This window comes from Arabidopsis thaliana (assembly GCF_000001735.4).
Source record: "Arabidopsis thaliana chromosome 1 sequence".
NCBI classification, from domain to species: domain Eukaryota; kingdom Viridiplantae; phylum Streptophyta; class Magnoliopsida; order Brassicales; family Brassicaceae; genus Arabidopsis; species Arabidopsis thaliana.
In genome coordinates, this window is record NC_003070.9 from 25,444,122 (window position 1) to 25,463,547 (window position 19,426).

Consider the following 19,426-nt stretch of genomic DNA (forward strand, 5'->3'; position numbering starts at 1 on the left):
GAAAAATAATTATTTTTTGAAAATTTTAATGTAAATCTAAGTTTCTAATAATATAATAATAATTTTATAAACTGCACATATATAACAAAAATAAATACATGATTTTAGTGTTATTTGTATTTTTTTAAAAAAATTACTGATATTACATACTTTTTGGTGTTATGTTTTCGAATTTTAACATATATTAATTTTATTGAGCAATGTGAGAGATAATATATTTAGTGTATATAAGAGGAAGACAACTAAATAACCAGTTGTTGTGAAAACCTATATAGTTGTGATCCACATGAAAATTCCAATACAAGTCTACGCACAAACCCATCTTTTCTAGTTAACGTAATTAGTTTTCTTTGTTCCTTAACTCACTTGTACTTATGTTATTTTAACAAGTAGATTCATGTAATGAACATTAAAGCATGTAACTTGAGGGTTTTTTTCCCTTGTCTTCATCGTGAAACAACATATCTTAATCCAATCATTTTCGTAAATAGTCTTTTCGTTTTCTCTTTCTATATATATAGTTCAATGAGATATAATATACTTCCTAAATATTCATTTCAAATTTTGTCGATAAATATATATTAAAGTCAATTTATATACCGATCTAATATATATTTCTTATGTAATATGATAAATGATTTATTAACTTAAACAAGAACGCTGACAAAAAAAAAAAAAAACTTAAACAAGAACATTTATTTTCATTAAAAGTCCGTCACACAAATACATGATACATCTTACACATTTATTATATGGGGAGTACATAATCGTTACTTTCTTATTTGAACCGTCAGAATATTTGGGTAGTCTAGAGTCCTCTACTCCCTGTCTTTCTGGCGGCGACGGCGGCCGTTCTCCTTAGCCTTCACTGCTGCTGCACCGCCGTTACGGCTAAGGTTGGTCGGGAGCTTCTTTTTGTGCTCCTCGCAGTCGGTACGAGTGCAGCTCTGGTAACTATCGGGGCATATTCCGATCCCTCTGGCGAACCCATCCACCGTTCCAATAATCGCTCCGGCAATCCCTCCGACAATCCCTCCAATAAGCGTATCAAGCATTTTTATATATTAATTCTGTTGTTTTTCTTTGATATGAATAAGAGCTTACAATCTTTCAGATGTTTGTATATATTTATACAATTCTCGTAGTGTTCACTTAAGTTTGTTTGTTATGGCAATTATTCGTCATATGATATCCATGATATGATAAGAATCTTATTCTTTTTTTTTTACCACCACCATACGTAAAATTGAATAGACATGTTTGTTCTTATTCCGTTCGTCTTAAAAAATTCAACGATCACAAAAATTCGTGAAGTAGATGGAAAGAAAGTGGAAAACAAGATAACTATGGACATACACGACCCGTCTTACTTGTCACTCAAATGGTCCTTCAATCGCTATGATGGAAATTGCATCTAATGCTTGCAAAGTTTGAAGACTCTCCAAGTGGAAGTGGACTTAAAGTTTCCCCTTGTTGAAGATTCAGGTCGTTGTTCTAGGCCAGAAAATAAAGCCTTATAAAAGTGTAATAATCTAACTATTCAACTTAGACTCCATAACGCTGTAAATTGCAAGAAAACATTTCTATTAGTATTAAGTTCAAGAATTAGTCTAGACTTTGGATTTAGGAAGACTCTGATTATTGGAAAAAAAAAAAACATTGCTTGTGTAAGGTTCGTTTGATTTTTGAGATAAAAGTGTAGACAACTCTATCAATGACATTCATGGAATTCTTCAAGAAATTCGACAGCTTCAAGGTTGTTTCCGTTCTATCTCCTTTAGTTATATTTCTCGTCTTTCCAATTCAAAAGGCAGACGCTGTCGCCAAATATGCTATCTGTGTTTGTGTTTCCCTCAAGAACATTGCATAACTGAAAAGGCTAATCGAATCAACAAAAAATCCTATGATCCGTCTAATTTAGTAAATGAATTACTTGTTTGAATCAAATCTATGAGCTTAAAGTTTTGGTCGATAAATGCAAAATAAATTATCTAATTATTTAGATGAACCAGAAACATTAAAACGACATATCCTACTGCACTACGTAACTTATAAATTCATTAGGGTTTTCGTTACACCATAACGTTACTTTTCAAACTTAATTGTGTGCAAATAAATTCAATCTTTTCACGTGTGGAAATAACTGTTAATATACATCACTTTTATTAAACACACTCCTTTTATTAATCATAAAGTTCATAAAATTAAACAAGAAGACTTTTCATTAAAAGTCTCCTATATTTTTGGTAAGATACTGAAACATGTCCATCTTATACATACATCGTATACATTTATTATTTTGGATACATAATCATTACTGGGTGTGGTCAGGAGTCCTTTACTCCCTGTCTTTCTGGCGGCGGCCGCCGGAGTTCTCGGATGCCTTCACTGCACCGCCATTACCATTGCCGTAGTTTCCCGGACTCGTCATATTGTTGTTCTCGAAGCGACCGGTGCTCTGATAATTATTGGGCCATATCCCGACCCCTTTGGCAAACCCATCGACCGTTCCAAGAATCCCTCCGGTAATCCCTCCGGCAACCCCAATAATAAGCTTATCAAGCATTTTTCTTTATATTTATCTACTTGTGTTAGTTTTCTTTGATATGGATAAGTGTTTTAATCTTTCAGATGTTTTCTATATATAGAAAAAATTTCTTGTATATAGTTCCCTTTTTTATGATCTGAATCTTATTCTCTTAGTACCATCACTACCGAAAGTTGAATAGATATGTTTGTTCTAATTCCGTTCGTCGTTTTTAATAATGATCACATGGGAAAGATCCAAACTAAGGAGGTTTCTGTCTACGGACACGTTTTCTTTAAAAAATCAGACCCTATAGACCCTCAAAAATAGATGTTGTATGTGTATCAACTAATGTTTAGTCCAAAAAGGCATGTTTTGACAGCAATACTAGTAACGAACATTAGAAAAGATGTGTGGATAAGTTTAGTGTAAGGCCCATCTCCTTCGTGGAATGGTCTCTTCAATCGTTATGATGGAAATTGCATCTAATGCTTGCAAAGTTTGAAGAGTCTCTCTTAACCAAGTGATAGCGGATTCTCATTGTTGGTCTAGTCCATGAAAAGAATTTCCTTAAACGTGGAATTATCTAACTATCCCGCTTAGCCACTCGTCGACGCTTTCAGTGGCAATAAAACTCATATTAATACTTGGCTCAGGAATTAGTTTGGACTTCGGTCGACAAAGACCTAGTCCCGATTATTAAAAAAAAAACGTTAATGACAGTGTAAAGTTTATTTTAAAAAACAGATTTCTATGAGGTAAAAGAAGAAAATGTTATTCCCTTTGGAGATTATTCGAAATATCATCGTACGATCATATGAATCTTATTCTCTTTTCTACCACGAAAGTTGAATAGTCATGTTTGTTCTAATTCCGTTCGTCTTTTAAATTAAAGATCAGTCCTATTCATATGGGAACATTTCGGAATTGGCTGAGTATTAATGGAAGCATAATAATGAAACTGGAAATTAAACCTAGTCTAGTTCTATTTATTACGGATTTTATTTGATTTTATATTAAATTTGTTTGAGTTAAAATTTTCATTCATTTTTGGATTTCGACGAAGCGTTGTGTAACTTTTTTTTTTTTTTTTTTGTTCTTTGCTAATAGCCACGTAACGTGCATGACATGAGTAAGCCGGCCACGTTAGCGAAAAGTGGGAAGTAACACAAGAAGTCTAAAGACCATGGGATATTCAATGGTGAGGGTTAAAAAATACCGAGATTAAGTAGGAAGAAGATGAGGAAAGAAGACTTGTGTTAGAATATTGGAGACAAACCAATGATCCTTAGACGAAGCAAAGAAGAGAACCTCCAAGAGAAGTAACGGTGATTGTGGTGACCGTAGGGATTACTTTCAGCTTTGGTAACCATAAGTAAAATGATGATAAATTCAATTTGGATAGAAAAATACACCACTTAAGTAGCATCCCACATCAATCCACGAAACTGAAAAGATCAAAACATTTGCTATTAAAGGAACTATTCCAAAAATTTAGTGAAACGTGCCTAACATAACACATATACAACCGATAATCCGATATGTACTTTGAAAATCGGAGGAAGCCCACCAAATATACCAGAAAGTTGGCTAGATCTCATCAAGTAAATGCAAGATGGTTGTCACCATGATGATGGTGTTAGAAATCATAAAATATGTAAATATTTTTAACATGTTCATCCATCAGTTGAGCCACGGTCAATCTGGGTCGATCCTGACAGCCCTATAACTCGGAAGATAGCTTGGTTCGCTGTCCATGTCAGGTGTCAGGTTAATAATCATTGGATCAGGCTGAATTGGATATCTTTCTATTATTTCTTCTTTCTTATTCCAGGTTTGGGCCAAATGTTCTTGGAAGATTAAAACTAGAGACGCACGGTTCAATATATATTCAACAAGTAGAAGGAAAAATAACTTTGTAAAATATAAAGAGGTGGGCCAATGGGTTTAGAGGAGAGTTGCCAACGTATATATTCCCATATAAAGAAAGAGAGAACGGTAAACGATAACTACTATTGGTTATTCAGTCGAACTAGATGCCTTTAATAATTGATCAAATTGGCGTGTTTTGACCGCAACATTATCAAAGAACATACGAAAATATGCGTGGATATGGTCAATGTTAGGTTCATCTCCGTTGTGCAATGGCCTCCCTCTTCAATCGTTACGATGGAAATTGCTTCTAATGCGCAAATTTTAGAGTCTCTCTTAACCAAGTGGCGGTTTTGTGTTGTTGAGGATTCATTTTATGGGTCTAAAAAAATAATAAAAATCGCCTCAAACGTGAACTTATCTAACTTTCTTGCTTAGCCATCCGTCATCTCGAAACTCATATTTTTATTGGACTCAGGAATAGACTTGGTCTAAAAAGACCAGATTATAAAATGTAATTAAAAATCATTATTGACAATGTAGAAGTTCATTTTTTTAATCAACAGTTTTTTTTTTTTGATTAAACGATGTAAAGTTTTTTTTCTTCACAGTGTAAAACATTAGTTATTACAAACGGAATCCAAGAATGTGAAGTTTATTTTAAAACAGATGTTTTTTTTCTTTTTTTTTTGGAGGTGAAAGAAGTTATAAATTACTTATAAGTTATAAATTCACTACTGCACCACTTACTTATAGGTTATAAATTCACTAGGGTTTTTATTACACCACAATGTTACTTTTAACTTAATTTTGTGCAATATAATCACCCCTTCCACGTGGGGAAATCAACTGATAATATACATCACTTTTATTAAACATAAGCAGCAACAACAACACTCTTTAGAAATCATAAGGTCATCAAACGAAAGCACTTTTTTGGGATAAAAGCCACCTATTTAGTTTTGGTACGATACAGAAACATGTCCATCACACACATACATCTTATAAATGTATTATTTGGGTACATAATCATTACTTTCTTATTTGAACCGGCATAGTATTTAGGTGGAGTCTAGAGTCCCTTACCTCCCCACCCGAGTTTCTGGCCGGTGATTTTGCTGACCCGCCAATTCTCAGTAGCGTTTACCACTACTCCACCCGGGTGCTGCATCCCATGCATGCCCTGATGCTGTATTCTGTGCCCGCCCTGGTGCTGCATCCCATGCATGCCCTGATGCTGCATTTCGTGCCCGCCCTGGTGCTGCATTCCGTGCCTGCCCTGGTGCTGCATCCCATGCATGTCCTGGTGCTGCATTCCGTGCCCGCCCTGGTGCTCCATTCCGTGCCCCCCCTGGTGCTGCATCCCATGCATGCCCTGGTGCTGCATTCCGTGCCCGCCCTGGTGCTGCATTCCGTGCCCCCCCTGGTGCTGCATCCCGTGCATGCCCTGGTGCTGCATCCCGTGCCCGCCCTGGTGCTGCATCCCGTGTATGTCGTGGTGCTGGATCCCATGTCCGCCCTGGTGCTTCATCCCATGTATCTCGTGTCCCTGCTGCAATCCATTACCTATCTTTCCCATTTTTCCCTGAAAAATGATCATTAGGCAAATTAAAAAACAAAATATATGTTTAAGCAGATAGGATGACAGAAGGTTCTATATAAGATTAAAAAATTGGTGCTTCTTTTATAATAGTTTGTTAATATAAATAAAAACCACAAACCGTTGCCTAAAATTTATCTTCAAAACTCTTGTGGCGTGAAGGTCAAAGCTATGGACTTTTGATTTTATATAATACTATGTTTTTATACCGGATGAATTCAGGACTTGCCCTCTCTCTACGAAAGAGTGTTTGAACTTAGGGCACAAAATACCAACTCCATTTTATCACTAGACCACCACCTCAATCTGTTTATATAACTTTGTTTTTGATGTTTATATATACAAATCAGAATTAATTGTTTTATTTGGCAAAATTTTAGCACCAATTTTCAGGACTTCAAAATTTTAAAAGATACCTTACATATAAATAAATATATTAAGTAACATAACATAACATGATTAGTATAAGGTAACGACACCAAAAGAGATAACTTACGTTGTGGTGAGGCTGAGTCACTGGAGGTGGAGGCCTGAAGTTCATATGAAGTGGTTGCGGCAACGCAGTAGTGTGTTGGGTCCGGCTGCTCTCAAAGAACTCCTCCACGTCTGAGTCTGAGTCTTCTTCATCCCAGACATGCATGGGTGGACGGCCATGGTTGCCCGTACGGTGGTTGTAGCGGGCTTGACGGTCAACGAAGCCTCCTGATGACTCCACACGACTCGAAAACTCCTTGTGCTCCTCGAACCCGAAGCCTGCGCTTGCCTGGAAATGCCCATGTCCGCGCCGGAGACCTCCGATCCCTCTGGTAAGCTTATCAAGCATTTTTCTGTAAATTTATACTTGTGTTAGTTTCTTTGATAGGGATAAGTAATTAAAATCTTTCAGGTGTTTATATATATACAATTTTGTACTGTAGTAGTAGAGTGTTCTTTTAAATTTGTGTTAGATATGATCCCATATGGCAATAATTCGTAATATGCTTTGAATCTTATTCTCTTTTCTACCACCACCATACCGAAAGTTGAGTAGACATATTTATTCTGATTCCGTTCTTCCTAATTAATGATTAGTCCAATTCACGTGGAAAATCCGAGTATTTATGGAGGCATATTATATAATCTAGTTTAGTTCCACTACGGTTTTGATTTTGGTTATACTGTGTTTTGATATCAAATTTGTTTGGGTTAATATTGTTATTCATCATTGAGTGTATCACTTAATTTTTTTATGTAAACCATGTAGCGTAAAAAACTTGTTTTGATAGTTTTTGACCTTTGGTCTAGTTCTAAAGGTGTTTAGGCATAATCCTATTTGTTCTACTTGTGCTCCACGAACTCTAGGTAAAGTCACATGCTACGTGGTAAGAAGAATACTTTCTTTTGAATGGTCGGATGGACTCAAGACGTCAAAATTCACCCGCACTGACGATCGATTGCCTAGTCCCTTCATCAAGTCCATTCATCATATGAGTCGAGACATGGATACTTATAAGCTGAAATGCCTCGGAGCTATGCAACATGACTCTTCACCTATATAAAGGCATGCAAAGTATTCCCCAAAAAAACTTAACCTTCTCAGTTTCATGAGAATATCCATTCTATTCGACTCTTTAATGAAACTGTCTTCTCTTAGCTTACTGAACAATGGAAAAATCCTCATATCTTTCTCTTTTTTCACTGGCTAAAATGTTAGATGATATACCCGATTGCCGAATACATTGCACATCTCTCTTCTTAGAACTGACATAACTTGTTTCTAGTTTTTCTGGTTTCTGACCGACTCTTGTGGTTTAAATACTGACTTGACTATTAAAGAGTCCTACAAAATTATAAAAAATTACATTGGTGTTGAATTCCTAGGTTTGCACTTGTTTGTTTATTACTCAGCGGAAACTTAATTCCCTCCCATAGACGAACTTACATATCAATTTTGCCCCAACAATTTAACATTAGAAAGAGGAGGGAGGTGGGAGGATGGGGTGAAATCCACATTTTACCAATTTAAGGGATTATTATTTGGGTTAATTATATGCAGGATCCTGCCGTATAAGTTATATGGTCATTGAGTTCATTATTGTTTTTTTTTGGGTCATTTTTCTCAAATTTCCTAAGAACATAAAGCTTAAAGTTAGCATAGCATATGTTTATTACTAATACGTGAATAATCTTATTAGTCAACTTCTGATGTGTTTATTACTAATACGTGAATAATCTTATTCACATTAGAACTGCAATGCAATTCATCTAGTCTTGATGACATCACTGGAACGTTGTTTTCTCCATTCTTGCTTATGTCCTTCAAGTCTTAGCTTCATCAATTTCGAGTTGAGATCCTTACTCATTGTATCTTCGATTCAATCCTTATGATCTTGTGTACTAGATTTGTCCCCATGACTTCTTGCTTGATGTTCATATATCAGTCTTAGACATATGTTTTTGAACATGTAATCACTTGAATGAGTCCTTTAAGACTAGACTAAAACACTAAGACCACTTTTCTATCGGAGATTTTTAATTTGAGGCATTGAAATTAGAACTGAACAACTTACTTTGTTAATCTTTGCTCTGAACTTAGTAAATGTCACAAAATTTGTTTTTTTTACAGATAAATAGTGCCGATGTTGTCGACGAGTACTGCATGCACACTCCAATCTATGCGAGAGCTTGGACCTTGACAATGTTGTACATAGAATTTTGTGGGGTTCCACATGATAGTGATCCCACCACTTTTGGTCCTACGGTTAAAGCTGTGTTGAGGGATAAGGATACATAAGACCTATAAAGATTGTTCCAGTTGCGGCAAATTATAAACGTGTTCTTCCCCTGAAATTCAACGAACATAGGAAGACAATGGGGTCGAGTACCATTATCTTGAGAATAAAGAAAAACAAGCCAGTGACAAAGAAATTCAAAGGAGGATTGTGTTTTGGACTTGCACCAGTCGCACATTGGCGAATGTGATGCTTATCAGTGGCGATCGTGGTTTTACTTGGAGACTTCAAAACCTGAAAGAAAGGAACTACAACATATTGCATGTCTACAATCCTTGGTCAATTGTAGATAACCTCGCCAACATTGGCTACACGCATTTTAATTGGAGGGATTTCTTGCGATTGGATAATAATTGACTAAGTATGATCTAGTTTTTACTTTAAATTAATATAATATTAGGGTTAATAATATCTCACAGTAGAAATTGAGTAAAACTTTAAATGACATATATAAATATAAACTTTTTCACTTATTACTAATTAGTTTTGAGTTAGAAATTCATATTCTAATAATGGTATACATAAAACATCCATAAAACGATTGAAGTGATTATTAAGGATTCGTTTTTTTTATATCGTAAATTATGTTGTGTACACATATATATTTATAATTAACATGTACACATTTTTCGTCGACAAAAAGAAAACATGCATGTATACATGTTTCTGAGAGGTATCAATCATTTGCAGCCTAACACTAAAAGTCGGTTTGATAGATCAACAACCTATACTCTTTTCTTTTTTTTCCCCAATAAAGAATCAATCAATACTTCGTTAAATATTTCTATCATCTTCTCTTATATACTTTAATTTATTTTCCGCATACTCTTTCCCCAGTAACATAGCCATGTGACACTGGCCGGTCTGGTTAGTGTCCATTTTTGTATAGTTTCAGCAATAGAAAATACATTGACATGACATATTTTGTTCACTGGCTTGCTCGTCGTGCAAGCATATGCCATAACGTGGACTATACCACACTCACCATCTTCGATTTGTGCCGAATAACAAAAACTTGTCTTAGAAAAAATCCCAAAGAGATAAAAATATAAATTAAATTGTATATGTACACGAAAGTGACCAATAAAATCGCCATAAACTCTTTCAAAAAATAACTCACCAAAGAATTAATAATCTTGAGTTAGTAGTAGTAGTAGTGTTCCATATCATATTAGTTACAATAACCAATTCATTCCTCATCTCTCAAACAGTTCCCCGGAAGAAGAAACTTGTACCTCTCCGCGTTCTCTAAAAGGTACGCCGGAAGATGAACCGCGGAGTAAGAATGCGGGATCGGTCCCATTTTACCAATGATGTCTTTAAACGTGTATTCCTCGGGAATCATATCGAACAAATCCGATCCGCTGCATATAACTCTTTGAACCCTTTTCGGGTTCAAGTAATGCGCGAATCTCACTCGATCATAATGACTATAAGCTTTCATCTTAAACACAAACTCGCTTATACGTCTAAAACAGAAACTGCAATGCCACCCTGAATCCGCCAAGATAACATCAGACTGTCGATAATGCGCATACCTTGTTTTACCCGTCTGGTATCTATGCACCGATGCTCTCCAGCTCTTATCATCAACAGGGAACTCAAAAGAGTACAAGTAATTCTTCAGTCTAAGATGAAGAATTTGTGGTATGTCATCGCACCAACGGAGAAGATTTATCGTATGTCTACTCGGAATCTCATCAACATCAGACATAATCAACAAGTCATCATCAGTGATACCAGCTATTCTCAATAGCTGATCCAATGCGATTCTTTGATAAGCCTCTTCGTAAAAAGGATTCTTCTCACCTTTCTTAAACCTTCCTCCTATCGACCCGTAAGTCAACCGTGGCTCGATAAACTTAAACTCATCCCTATGCCCCGCGAAAACAAGCGGTTTTGGTAATCCGGTGAAAGTCGAGTTAGATTCAAGTAGAACAAACTGAGTAACATATGGGTACAGTTCTTTCCACCGTATCGTGAGGAGTTCAACTTCAGTACTGAACAAAACAGCGTCGTAGACACGACGAGGGTACTCACGGGTTCTCCAACCGTGGAGTTTACAGAGAGATTCCATAGAAGCGTTCTCGTGGTGATAATGCGGTATCTCATGGAATGGTTTTGGTGGTGATTCCCATAAAGGTCTCAAGAAATATGAAATCTTGAGAGCGTTAATGTATACACCAAGAACACACATTGGCATGATTACTAACAGAAACAGAACCGATTTTAAATCCACACCACGCAAGATACAACAGAGTCTTGAAATACCAAAGCCTCGATCTGATTCCTGATTCCAAACCAAAGAGAAAAATTGTCGATTCGCTGACTAAAACCAAACAAGAGATGTTGACCAATCTAAGCAAGTGCAGAGAGATCAATCTAATTCAAGAGAATAAGATTCCGCAAGATCTATGATATAGATCCAAAAGGGTTCTTTGAGCATTGACTAAAGATCTTGTTTTTATCAAGAAGAAGAAAATCACAAACCTGAGTTCCGCATAAATCATCGGACTTTTTAGAACAGTAGTGACCACCGTTTTCTCCCATCATCCACCACATCTTTCTTCGAACAAGAACTCGATTTGAGATATAAAGAACCAAACTTTACCACAAATAAACAGAATCTTAGAGATTGGTTTCAACAAGAGATAGAAAAAACACACGAATTAAAGAATCCAAGCCTAAAAAGGGGAGATTTTGAAAGAATTAAAGAATAAACAGAGCAAAAACAGAGGTTTTTTTTTTTATGTGATTGTGTCTATGATGATAAATGGATATTGTCTCGAGGAACTAACAAGAGAGAAAAGGGGTAATTAGGTCAATGAGGAAAGTTTCAACGTTAGTTCCGTTGCTTGGCTTTGATTGATGAAGTATTATCATTTATCATTCTCTCCACACCACGCGTTGTGTGACTCAGTCCCCCACTTCCAGCTTTTGTCGTGTCTTTTTAGTTGAAAAAGCTCAGAATCACTTATGTACTCTTTCTTTTCTCTTCAACCACCACGTGGCTTCCACTCTAAAATATACACAAATAATACTATCTAATTTAATCATAAACTTAGACAATCTGTATATAATATACTCTGATGTCAACAGTTTTTTAGTATAAGCTAAGTATTCATATTAGGGAGAGTTTTGGAAAGTACTAAGTAATTGCATAAAGTTCTGAAAAAAAGCACTCACCAAGTTTGAGACCTAGAAAAATGCATATCTGACACTGTTGGTTTCCTGGGTCTATTTGTTGCTTTTATCTATTGATTTTTCTTTAAAAAAAAATAAAAATGATACAAGCCGAAAAGAGAAATTAAAAGCCCAAAAGGCCCAATACCGAATGGTGAAACATAGGTTTGCTGCTGGAGTAATAAAACCTATCCGGAGGAGGAGAAATTCCGGCATAGTTGCTCCCTCTTCTGTGTTATTTGTGTTGATCTATGCCCATGCATTTTCTCATGCGAGGGACCAAAACATTTTATGTGGCACCTCCCAAAGTATTTGAAAATTGTTGTCAATACTTCATTTACTTTGATGGTTAATCTTTTTTTTTTTCCTCTGATGGTTGAGAGTCTTGAGACTTACGAGTAGACAATTCGTTTTATGTGTGTTTTTGTTTAATTATGTGTCATAAACTCATACTAAAATAGAATCTCATACTAACAATAACAACAAATTCGGGAAGAGTAATCAAAATTTTCATCGCTTCATATAACTCCTTTAATTTCACCGCTATGGTTGAGTCGATAGACCAAAATTCTATTTATGATTTACTTCGATTTTTTTTTTTTTAACTCTAATCATTGATTATAAACCTAAACCGTTTTCATTTTTATAAAATACATATATATTTTTAGTCAAAAAAATCCATTCTTTACCATTTATTTTTATTTTTTTGAATAGAATATAAATTTTATTTAAAAACTCATTTTACATTAAATGTAACGGTAACTTAAACATTTTGACTAAACATTACTAAATGGTTGAATTTTTTTTTTAAGATCTTTCTTATCTCATAGCAAACTAAATCGCCATATATCCTCCCTCGTATCTTCCGTCTCCTTCTTCTCTACCACTTGTATTTCTCCATATATCTATATTCTTTTTACTTGGTCAAATCCATAAATTTGTATCACTCAGGTGTTATTGAACACAAGTTGAAGAAGGAAAAAAAAACAAGTTGAAAGAAAAGTAGCAAAACCGAAACTAAAAAAAAGAAAGAAAATAGTAAGAACAAAATGAAAACGCTAAAATCAGAAATAAAAGAATCAAAGAAGCAAAGATAAGCAAAACAAGTTTTCCAAAATTGTTGACTCTCTTTTACAACTACACAAAAACCTTTCTTCAAAATATTCTCAGATTCTCTTCTTCTTCCTTCGAGCTTTCACAGTTGATTCAATTCCCGATTTCAAACTCAATCACCTTCAGATTCCGATCTCCATTCTCTACATCAATCACAATGGAGAATCCGAATCCACCAGCAGAGAAGCTATTGAAGAAGATACGAGAGCTAGAAGAAAGCCAAGAAGATCTAAAGCGAGAGATGTCAAAACTCAAAGTATCAGCAGAGATTAAAAGGCGTTCGCATTCTTCATCACCTAAACGACCTTCAAGGAGAAACAGTGGAGAAGGAACTCCGTTATGGAGAAAAACCGGCGCCGCATCGTTCCGTCACGCTTCTCCGTTACGGAAAGAGAGTCATTCTAAAGACGGAGTAGCTGGTGGTGGTGATGGACCATCGGCAGGCAAGTTCACCGATAAACAGTATTTGAATATTTTGCAGTCTATGGCTCAAGCTGTTCATGTCTTCGATCTTAATGGCCAAATTATCTTTTGGTGAGTAGGTAGAACTTTTTTGGTTCCCATTGTTTCTTCATAATTAGTAGTCAAATGCTAGGATTGTGATTTGGATTCATATAGGAGCTCTTGGAATCGATTGATTAGAGAGTGTTGGTATCGTTTGTAGTATAGGATTTAGTATCTGATATGTTAGCTAAGTTATGTTCACAGTTCAAATTTTGTTGGAATGGTTGTTTTAGGAACTCGATGGCGGAGAAGCTTTATGGATTCTCAGCTGCAGAAGCGTTAGGGAAGGACTCGATTAATATACTCGTAGATGGTCAAGATGCTGCTGTTGCAAAAAATATCTTTCAGCGTTGCAGCAGTGGAGAGAGTTGGACTGGAGAGTTTCCTGTTAAGAATAAAATGGGAGAGAGGTTTTCGGTTGTGACTACGATTTCTCCTTTTTATGATGATGATGGTTTGCTTATTGGGATTATATGTATCACGAATGATTCGGCACTTTTTCAACGGCCGAGAGTTCCTCCCGCTAAAAACAGGTGGCAAGAAGGGGATTCAAGCTTTTGCCGGGGGACTAATGGTGTTGCTTCTAGGCTTGGTTTTGATTCCAAAGAAGCTGTTGTGTCGAAACTTGGCCTTGATTCTCAGCAGCCTATTCAAGCTGCTATAGCATCTAAGATCTCAGATTTGGTTAGTCTAACTGTAGGTTACATATTCTGACCTTTTGGTATATTGTTGCATCTTTTGACAAGTGTAGTCTAAATTTTAGGCATCCAAGGTGGGCAACAAGGTCAGGTCGAAAATGCGAGCAGGTGATAATAACGCCTCACACCCTGAGGGTGGAAATGGGGGCAGTCATCAGTCTGATCAGGGTTTCTTCGATGCTGCTTTCTCTGACCAGAGGGAAGATGCAGAAACAAATGATGCTAGCACACCTAGGGGGAATTTGATCCAGTCTCCTTTTGGTGTGTTCTTATGTAACGATGATAAGTCTTCTTCAAAAGCCTCCGGAGAATCCAATGATGAAAATGATAGAAACTCTGTTGTCCCTAAGAAACTTACCTCAAAGACTGAAGAGTGGATGGTAAAGAAAGGACTGTCATGGCCATGGAAAGGAAATGAGCGGGAAGGTTTGGAAAGAAGAAATGCTCATTCTGTGTGGCCTTGGGTGCATAATGAACAACAAAAAGAAGAGGCTCATCATAGTAATTCCTATAACAGTGTTAAGTCTGAAAGCCTGGCAAGTGAAAGTAATAAACCTGCCAATAATGAGAATATGGGTTCTGTTAATGTGAATAGCGCAAGCAGTGCTAGCAGCTGTGGAAGTACCAGCAGCAGTGTTATGAACAAGGTTGACATGGATAGCGACTGCTTAGACTATGAAATCTTATGGGAGGATTTGACAATTGGAGAACAAATCGGGCAAGGTGATGTACTCCTTTGAGAAAGATATCTCTTTTGTGAAAGACATATCTATCCTTCAAGACATCATACCATTTTTGTTTTTTTTTATCTATTCTGCTAACATGCTTGTTGTAATTTCCCTCTTTATGCATACAGGTTCATGTGGAACTGTCTATCATGGTCTATGGTTTGGATCTGTACGTTCTTGCCACCTGTTGACATTACAGAATATGCATCATGGATTGTACAAGCCTCCATGAAAATCACGAACTTAAAAAATCTATTACTGAGAGTTGCTAATGTGACTGCAGGATGTGGCTGTAAAGGTGTTTTCCAAACAAGAATATTCAGAAGAGATCATAACATCTTTCAAACAAGAGGTATTATTGTTTTCTGTCGCTTCTCTAAGCATGTTTGGTAAAAGACTGTTAGAACTTGTCTTTGTTTTAAGCGAATAATACCTGCCTTCTGTCTTCCATAATTTCGTATGAAAAAATGATTCTGAAACTACCACAAATTTTCTGTACGAATCTTTTTCCAAACTGCATCTACCCCGAAAAATTACTCATTACAGAGATTAGCCTAGCTACTCATTCTAGTTTCGAAGTACCTATGCTGAAATTGTTTTATCTTGAAGGTATCATTGATGAAAAGGCTTAGACATCCAAACGTTCTGCTGTTTATGGGAGCTGTGGCATCACCTCAGCGTCTTTGTATAGTGACAGAGTTTCTACCACGGTTCGGCCTCTTCTCTTTTGCTAATCCTACATTTCGAGATTTTTGTTCTCTGGGGTAAAAACTCTGACTCACATCTTAAGTCTAAATGTTTCGAAATAACATTTGCAGTGGAAGTCTCTTTCGTTTGCTGCAGAGGAACAAGTCAAAACTAGATTTGAGGCGACGTATCCATATGGCATCAGACATTGTGAGTATTAAACGTGATTTTCCAGTTGTTGTCCAAGTTTTTCTAAAGTATAAGCTGCTCTATTTTGGTTCTTTGTTGCATTTTTTTGCATATCCTTCTTTTCCGCTCTTTGATTCAGTCTTTCATACAGGCTCGTGGCATGAATTATCTTCACCACTGTAGTCCTCCCATCATTCACCGTGATCTGAAGTCGTCAAATCTACTGGTTGATCGGAACTGGACTGTGAAGGTATTGTTTTCATTGTTGAAATAGTTTCCACTTTCTGGACTACCAATAACCTTATGACGTTGGTAATTCTGATGGAGCTAAGAAGAAAATAATTATTTACCTACAAAATACCGTCCACTTTCATCAGATTTCGCAGATGACATGAGTTTGGTGGGTGAACTAGAAATGGATGTCCCCAGTTTAAAAAATATTGCTTGATTGATTTCTTTGTGACACAAATGGAAAAATATTATTCTAGGTCAACAAAATAATGTTATTAGGTCTAGTATTTCCCCTGTGTCAGGACTCAAGAGTTGTATCTTGTATGAGAAAAAAATCGTTTGATAATTAAGTTACTACGACTTAGACTCTAAAGCAAAAGGGGAAATCATATACACTATATTAATGAAGCTTTAGATAACGATTCGTCTTTTGTGTCTATATCAGAAAAGAATCATAGATTTTAATTTCAGGACAAACTATTATTGAAGTAAAAAGGGTGTTTGTCATGGTTAACTTACTTTGTCAGCTCACAGGTTGCTGATTTTGGTCTTTCTCGCATCAAGCATGAGACGTACCTCACTACAAACGGAAGGGGAACGGTACTTTACATAGACTCTTACTGAATTGATTCCTCCTTTTTTTTTCTTTTTTTTAATGAAATCAGATATCTCAGGATGAATTTCATTGCTTTTTTATGTTCTGTAGCCTCAATGGATGGCACCAGAAGTTCTTCGAAATGAGGCTGCTGATGAAAAGTATTTTCTCACTCTCTACTTATTGGTTATTGTTTGTTGTAGCTTTCATCTATAACGATGCTCTTCCTACTCTTTAAATGGCAGGTCTGACGTTTACAGTTTTGGAGTAGTACTATGGGAGCTTGTGACAGAGAAGATCCCATGGGAAAATCTAAATGCTATGCAGGTATAGTTTCCGCTTTAATGGAAAAAATGCAATTGGTCTCCAAATGAAAAATAGACTAGGGAATATGAAAGTGACCATATCTTACTTAAAGATATACAAGGCCATATTAGTCCTAGTAAGAATCTCAACGTTACTAACTACTGTAGCTAATTGGTCGCTACTCGCTATTAATATGCATCTAGTTTCCATCTATCCTATAAAGTAGATGTAATCAGTTTAGTATGTTGGAAACTATACTACCCATTTGGCTATTTTGGGTCAAATTAAAAAGTTATGTTTTGCGACATTTATACCAATTAGAGGACTTGTTTCCATTGCAAAACATCTGTTCTGTTTAAGAAAGTTTGCCTTTTCTGTCTCCTCTTAATTCCTGTATGTAAATTATATGCCCACACAGTAAAACAAATATGAAGAGAAGTCTATTTATAAACTTGCAGGTGATTGGAGCCGTGGGGTTCATGAACCAGAGGCTGGAAGTCCCAAAAGACGTTGACCCTCAGTGGATTGCTTTAATGGAAAGCTGCTGGCACAGGTACATAAATCATATTAAACATTACATATACCTTGCTAGAGGAAAATAGCCTCACTAATGATTCGGTACAAAATTGGTTGCATATAGGAGGGACCAAAACTTGGTCTCCTAAACATCTCGTCATATGCCATGCTCTGATTTTCTGCTGTAGCTGAACTAAACCTGATGTTTTGTGTCATCAATGAACATAGTAAAATAACCATAAATGTAGAAATGTTGCAAACCCTAGAATTTGGAATTTGTAAGATTACTGTTTAGGAAACCTTGAGTAAACAAAAGTTCGAGAAAACATTTACTTTGCACTCCAATCCTTTAATTTCCATGGGTCCCAAACACATACTATTGAAGGCTTCAATTACTAGTGTAAAGACTTTCAAGGTCTATGCTTTGTTGAGTTGAAAATTTTCCACAGATTCAGGGCCCATAAAAAGGCTCATGTTTGATACAATTATTGTAAGTTTGGTGTCAGATCTTGTATACTTTTCTTTCAACCGACACCACTGTATTGATATATACTGATTTGCCTTCACAGTTTACTTAAGTAGTAAGTGACTTAGTCTCGTAAACTTTCTCTACTTTCGTTTAGTAAATGTCGCAGCAGCTAATGTGGGTTAAGTAATTTCTGCAGCGAACCGCAATGTAGACCATCGTTCCAAGAATTGATGGACAAATTAAGAGAGCTTCAAAGAAAGTATACTATACAGTTCCAAGCAGCTCGTGCTGCATCGATAGACAACTCTTCTCTCAAGGAAAAATAAACCCAACGAGCAGAGAATCTGAATATGCATTTCGCGATCAACACAACAAAAGAAGAAAGCTCAATGAAGAAATGCAATAAAGAAAAGCAGCTAAAGCAGACTTTGATATGCTCTCTCATTGCGTGAGAGAGGCATTCTTTATATGGAGTTCAATTCGAAATCGTCATGTGATGCGATGCGAGCTACAGAGGTTATACATATGTAATTGTTGTGCCAATCTATTTATGTAATTCTTAACAGAGAGAGAGAGAGAGACAGACCCAGTTTTTAAGAATAGTCTGTACATGTAACAAACGAGTAAAAACCAAGATTTGTAACCCTGATTTTTAGTAAATATTGTCACATTTATTTGGATCATACATTGTTATTGTTCGTGAGTTTTGATTTGGGTTATTTATTTCTTATCCAAACACGTCGTGGCGTAACTCAATATAAAACCTTAACATAAATCTGTGACAATCTGCAAGTCATGAAGATTTTTATGTTGACTACAGAGACATTTTTTGTTCCTTGTTGGTGTAAGATTGGATAAGATGTGTGTATTCAGCAACACATGAGACATTATTGCTTAGAATCTTATTTTTGAAAAAGAAAAAAAAGAAGCTATGAATCTTCACCGCTGTCGGTGTTAAAATGTGTGGGAACCAATCCGACCCGACCAATTACGCAAATGGCACGACTATTTTCAACTCCTTTAAATGGTTTTTATTTACAAATTATGCTAATATATAACATGTGTGGCTTTTGAGGTGGTGTGACAACTAGCGCATACCAAAATAGAACAACCAACAAAGTACAAAGTTATAACTTTTAAGATAGGTTCTAGCTAGACGAGTCAAGTGGTCGGCCTTATGAGTTGCTACAAAATTGTTTGGACTAGGCATCTGTAATACCTTATCTATCCAGTTGTTCGGACCATTGTAATATTGGGCCAAATACCTATAGAGACTAGTCGGAAGAACCATAAATATTAAACAAGTACTGTTTGAAGTTCTATGGTTCTCCTAAACTTAGTTACATGTGGTGTTAACGGGTTTCCTATAAACCACGATATATATGACGCTAAGTGATTCGTCCAATCATGAGTGACAATTTTTAGCTAAAACTATTT

At 36.1% G+C, this 19,426-nt stretch overlaps 5 protein-coding genes across 9 annotated transcripts; 1 reads left to right on the forward strand and 4 right to left on the reverse strand.

Moving 5' to 3' along the window:
* Positions 1-630: 630 nt before the first annotated feature.
* Positions 631-1,236, reverse strand: AT1G67860 (uncharacterized protein). The gene has a single exon (NM_105455.3). It carries the CDS (start codon positions 1,053-1,055, stop codon positions 819-821), a length of 237 nt encoding a protein of 78 aa, NP_564910.1. The 5' UTR covers positions 1,056-1,236; the 3' UTR covers positions 631-818.
* A 636-nt stretch (positions 1,237-1,872) lies between these two features.
* AT1G67865 (uncharacterized protein) lies at positions 1,873-3,501 on the reverse strand. 2 transcript variants are annotated; one of them, NM_001334333.1, is made up of 2 exons: positions 3,388-3,501; positions 2,056-2,733 (listed from the first exon to the last, which is right to left on the reverse strand). In NM_001334333.1, the coding sequence occupies exon 2, from the start codon at positions 2,564-2,566 to the stop codon at positions 2,339-2,341; it is 228 nt and encodes a 75-aa protein (NP_001321801.1). In that variant the 5' UTR covers positions 2,567-2,733; positions 3,388-3,501; the 3' UTR covers positions 2,056-2,338. The 2 variants fall into 2 exon arrangements, with proteins under 2 accessions (NP_564911.1, NP_001321801.1); NM_105456.3 differs by lacking the exon at positions 3,388-3,501 and having other exon boundaries at positions 1,873-2,831.
* A 1,599-nt stretch (positions 3,502-5,100) lies between these two features.
* AT1G67870 (glycine-rich protein) lies at positions 5,101-6,930 on the reverse strand. Its single transcript, NM_105457.3, has 2 exons — positions 6,496-6,930; positions 5,101-5,984 (listed from the first exon to the last, which is right to left on the reverse strand). Exons 1-2 carry the CDS (start codon positions 6,820-6,822, stop codon positions 5,472-5,474), a joined length of 840 nt encoding a protein of 279 aa, NP_564912.1. The 5' UTR covers positions 6,823-6,930; the 3' UTR covers positions 5,101-5,471.
* Positions 6,931-9,701: 2,771 nt separating this feature from the next.
* Positions 9,702-11,702, reverse strand: AT1G67880 (beta-1,4-N-acetylglucosaminyltransferase family protein). Its single transcript, NM_105458.3, has 2 exons — positions 11,261-11,702; positions 9,702-11,060 (listed from the first exon to the last, which is right to left on the reverse strand). Exons 1-2 carry the CDS (start codon positions 11,330-11,332, stop codon positions 9,960-9,962), a joined length of 1,173 nt encoding a protein of 390 aa, NP_176955.1. The 5' UTR covers positions 11,333-11,702; the 3' UTR covers positions 9,702-9,959.
* Positions 11,703-12,911: 1,209 nt separating this feature from the next.
* Positions 12,912-18,726, forward strand: AT1G67890 (PAS domain-containing protein tyrosine kinase family protein). Of its 4 annotated transcripts, none has more exons than NM_105459.3 (13): positions 12,926-13,600; positions 13,804-14,254; positions 14,334-14,991; positions 15,125-15,165; positions 15,280-15,348; positions 15,606-15,706; positions 15,815-15,893; positions 16,024-16,122; positions 16,638-16,703; positions 16,810-16,859; positions 16,944-17,025; positions 17,463-17,557; positions 18,186-18,726. In NM_105459.3, exons 1-13 carry the CDS (start codon positions 13,224-13,226, stop codon positions 18,313-18,315), a joined length of 2,298 nt encoding a protein of 765 aa, NP_564913.1. In that variant the 5' UTR covers positions 12,926-13,223; the 3' UTR covers positions 18,316-18,726. The 4 variants fall into 4 exon arrangements, with proteins under 4 accessions (NP_001077788.1, NP_564913.1, NP_001320568.1 ...); NM_001334334.1 differs by having other exon boundaries at positions 13,058-13,600; positions 17,463-18,101; positions 18,186-18,209; NM_001084319.2 differs by having other exon boundaries at positions 12,912-13,600; positions 17,463-18,705.
* The last annotated feature ends 700 nt before the right edge of the window (positions 18,727-19,426 follow it).

Coding starts and splice junctions, on each gene's coding strand:
- AT1G67860 (NM_105455.3), bottom strand. CDS start 1,055: ATGCTTGATACGCTTATTGGAGGGATTGTCGGAGGGATTGCCGGAGCG.
- AT1G67865 (NM_105456.3), bottom strand. CDS start 2,566: ATGCTTGATAAGCTTATTATTGGGGTTGCCGGAGGGATTACCGGAGGG.
- AT1G67870 (NM_105457.3), bottom strand. CDS start 6,822: ATGCTTGATAAGCTTACCAGAGGGATCGGAGGTCTCCGGCGCGGACAT. Junction 5,985..6,495: donor TGACTCAGCCTCACCACAAC/GTAAGTTATCTC, acceptor ATCATTTTTCAG/GGAAAAATGGGAAAGATAGG.
- AT1G67880 (NM_105458.3), bottom strand. CDS start 11,332: ATGTGGTGGATGATGGGAGAAAACGGTGGTCACTACTGTTCTAAAAAG. Junction 11,061..11,260: donor ATGATTTATGCGGAACTCAG/GTTTGTGATTTT, acceptor GTTTGGAATCAG/GAATCAGATCGAGGCTTTGG.
- AT1G67890 (NM_105459.3), top strand. CDS start 13,224: ATGGAGAATCCGAATCCACCAGCAGAGAAGCTATTGAAGAAGATACGA. Junction 14,255..14,333: donor CATCTAAGATCTCAGATTTG/GTTAGTCTAACT, acceptor TCTAAATTTTAG/GCATCCAAGGTGGGCAACAA. Junction 15,707..15,814: donor GTGACAGAGTTTCTACCACG/GTTCGGCCTCTT, acceptor TAACATTTGCAG/TGGAAGTCTCTTTCGTTTGC.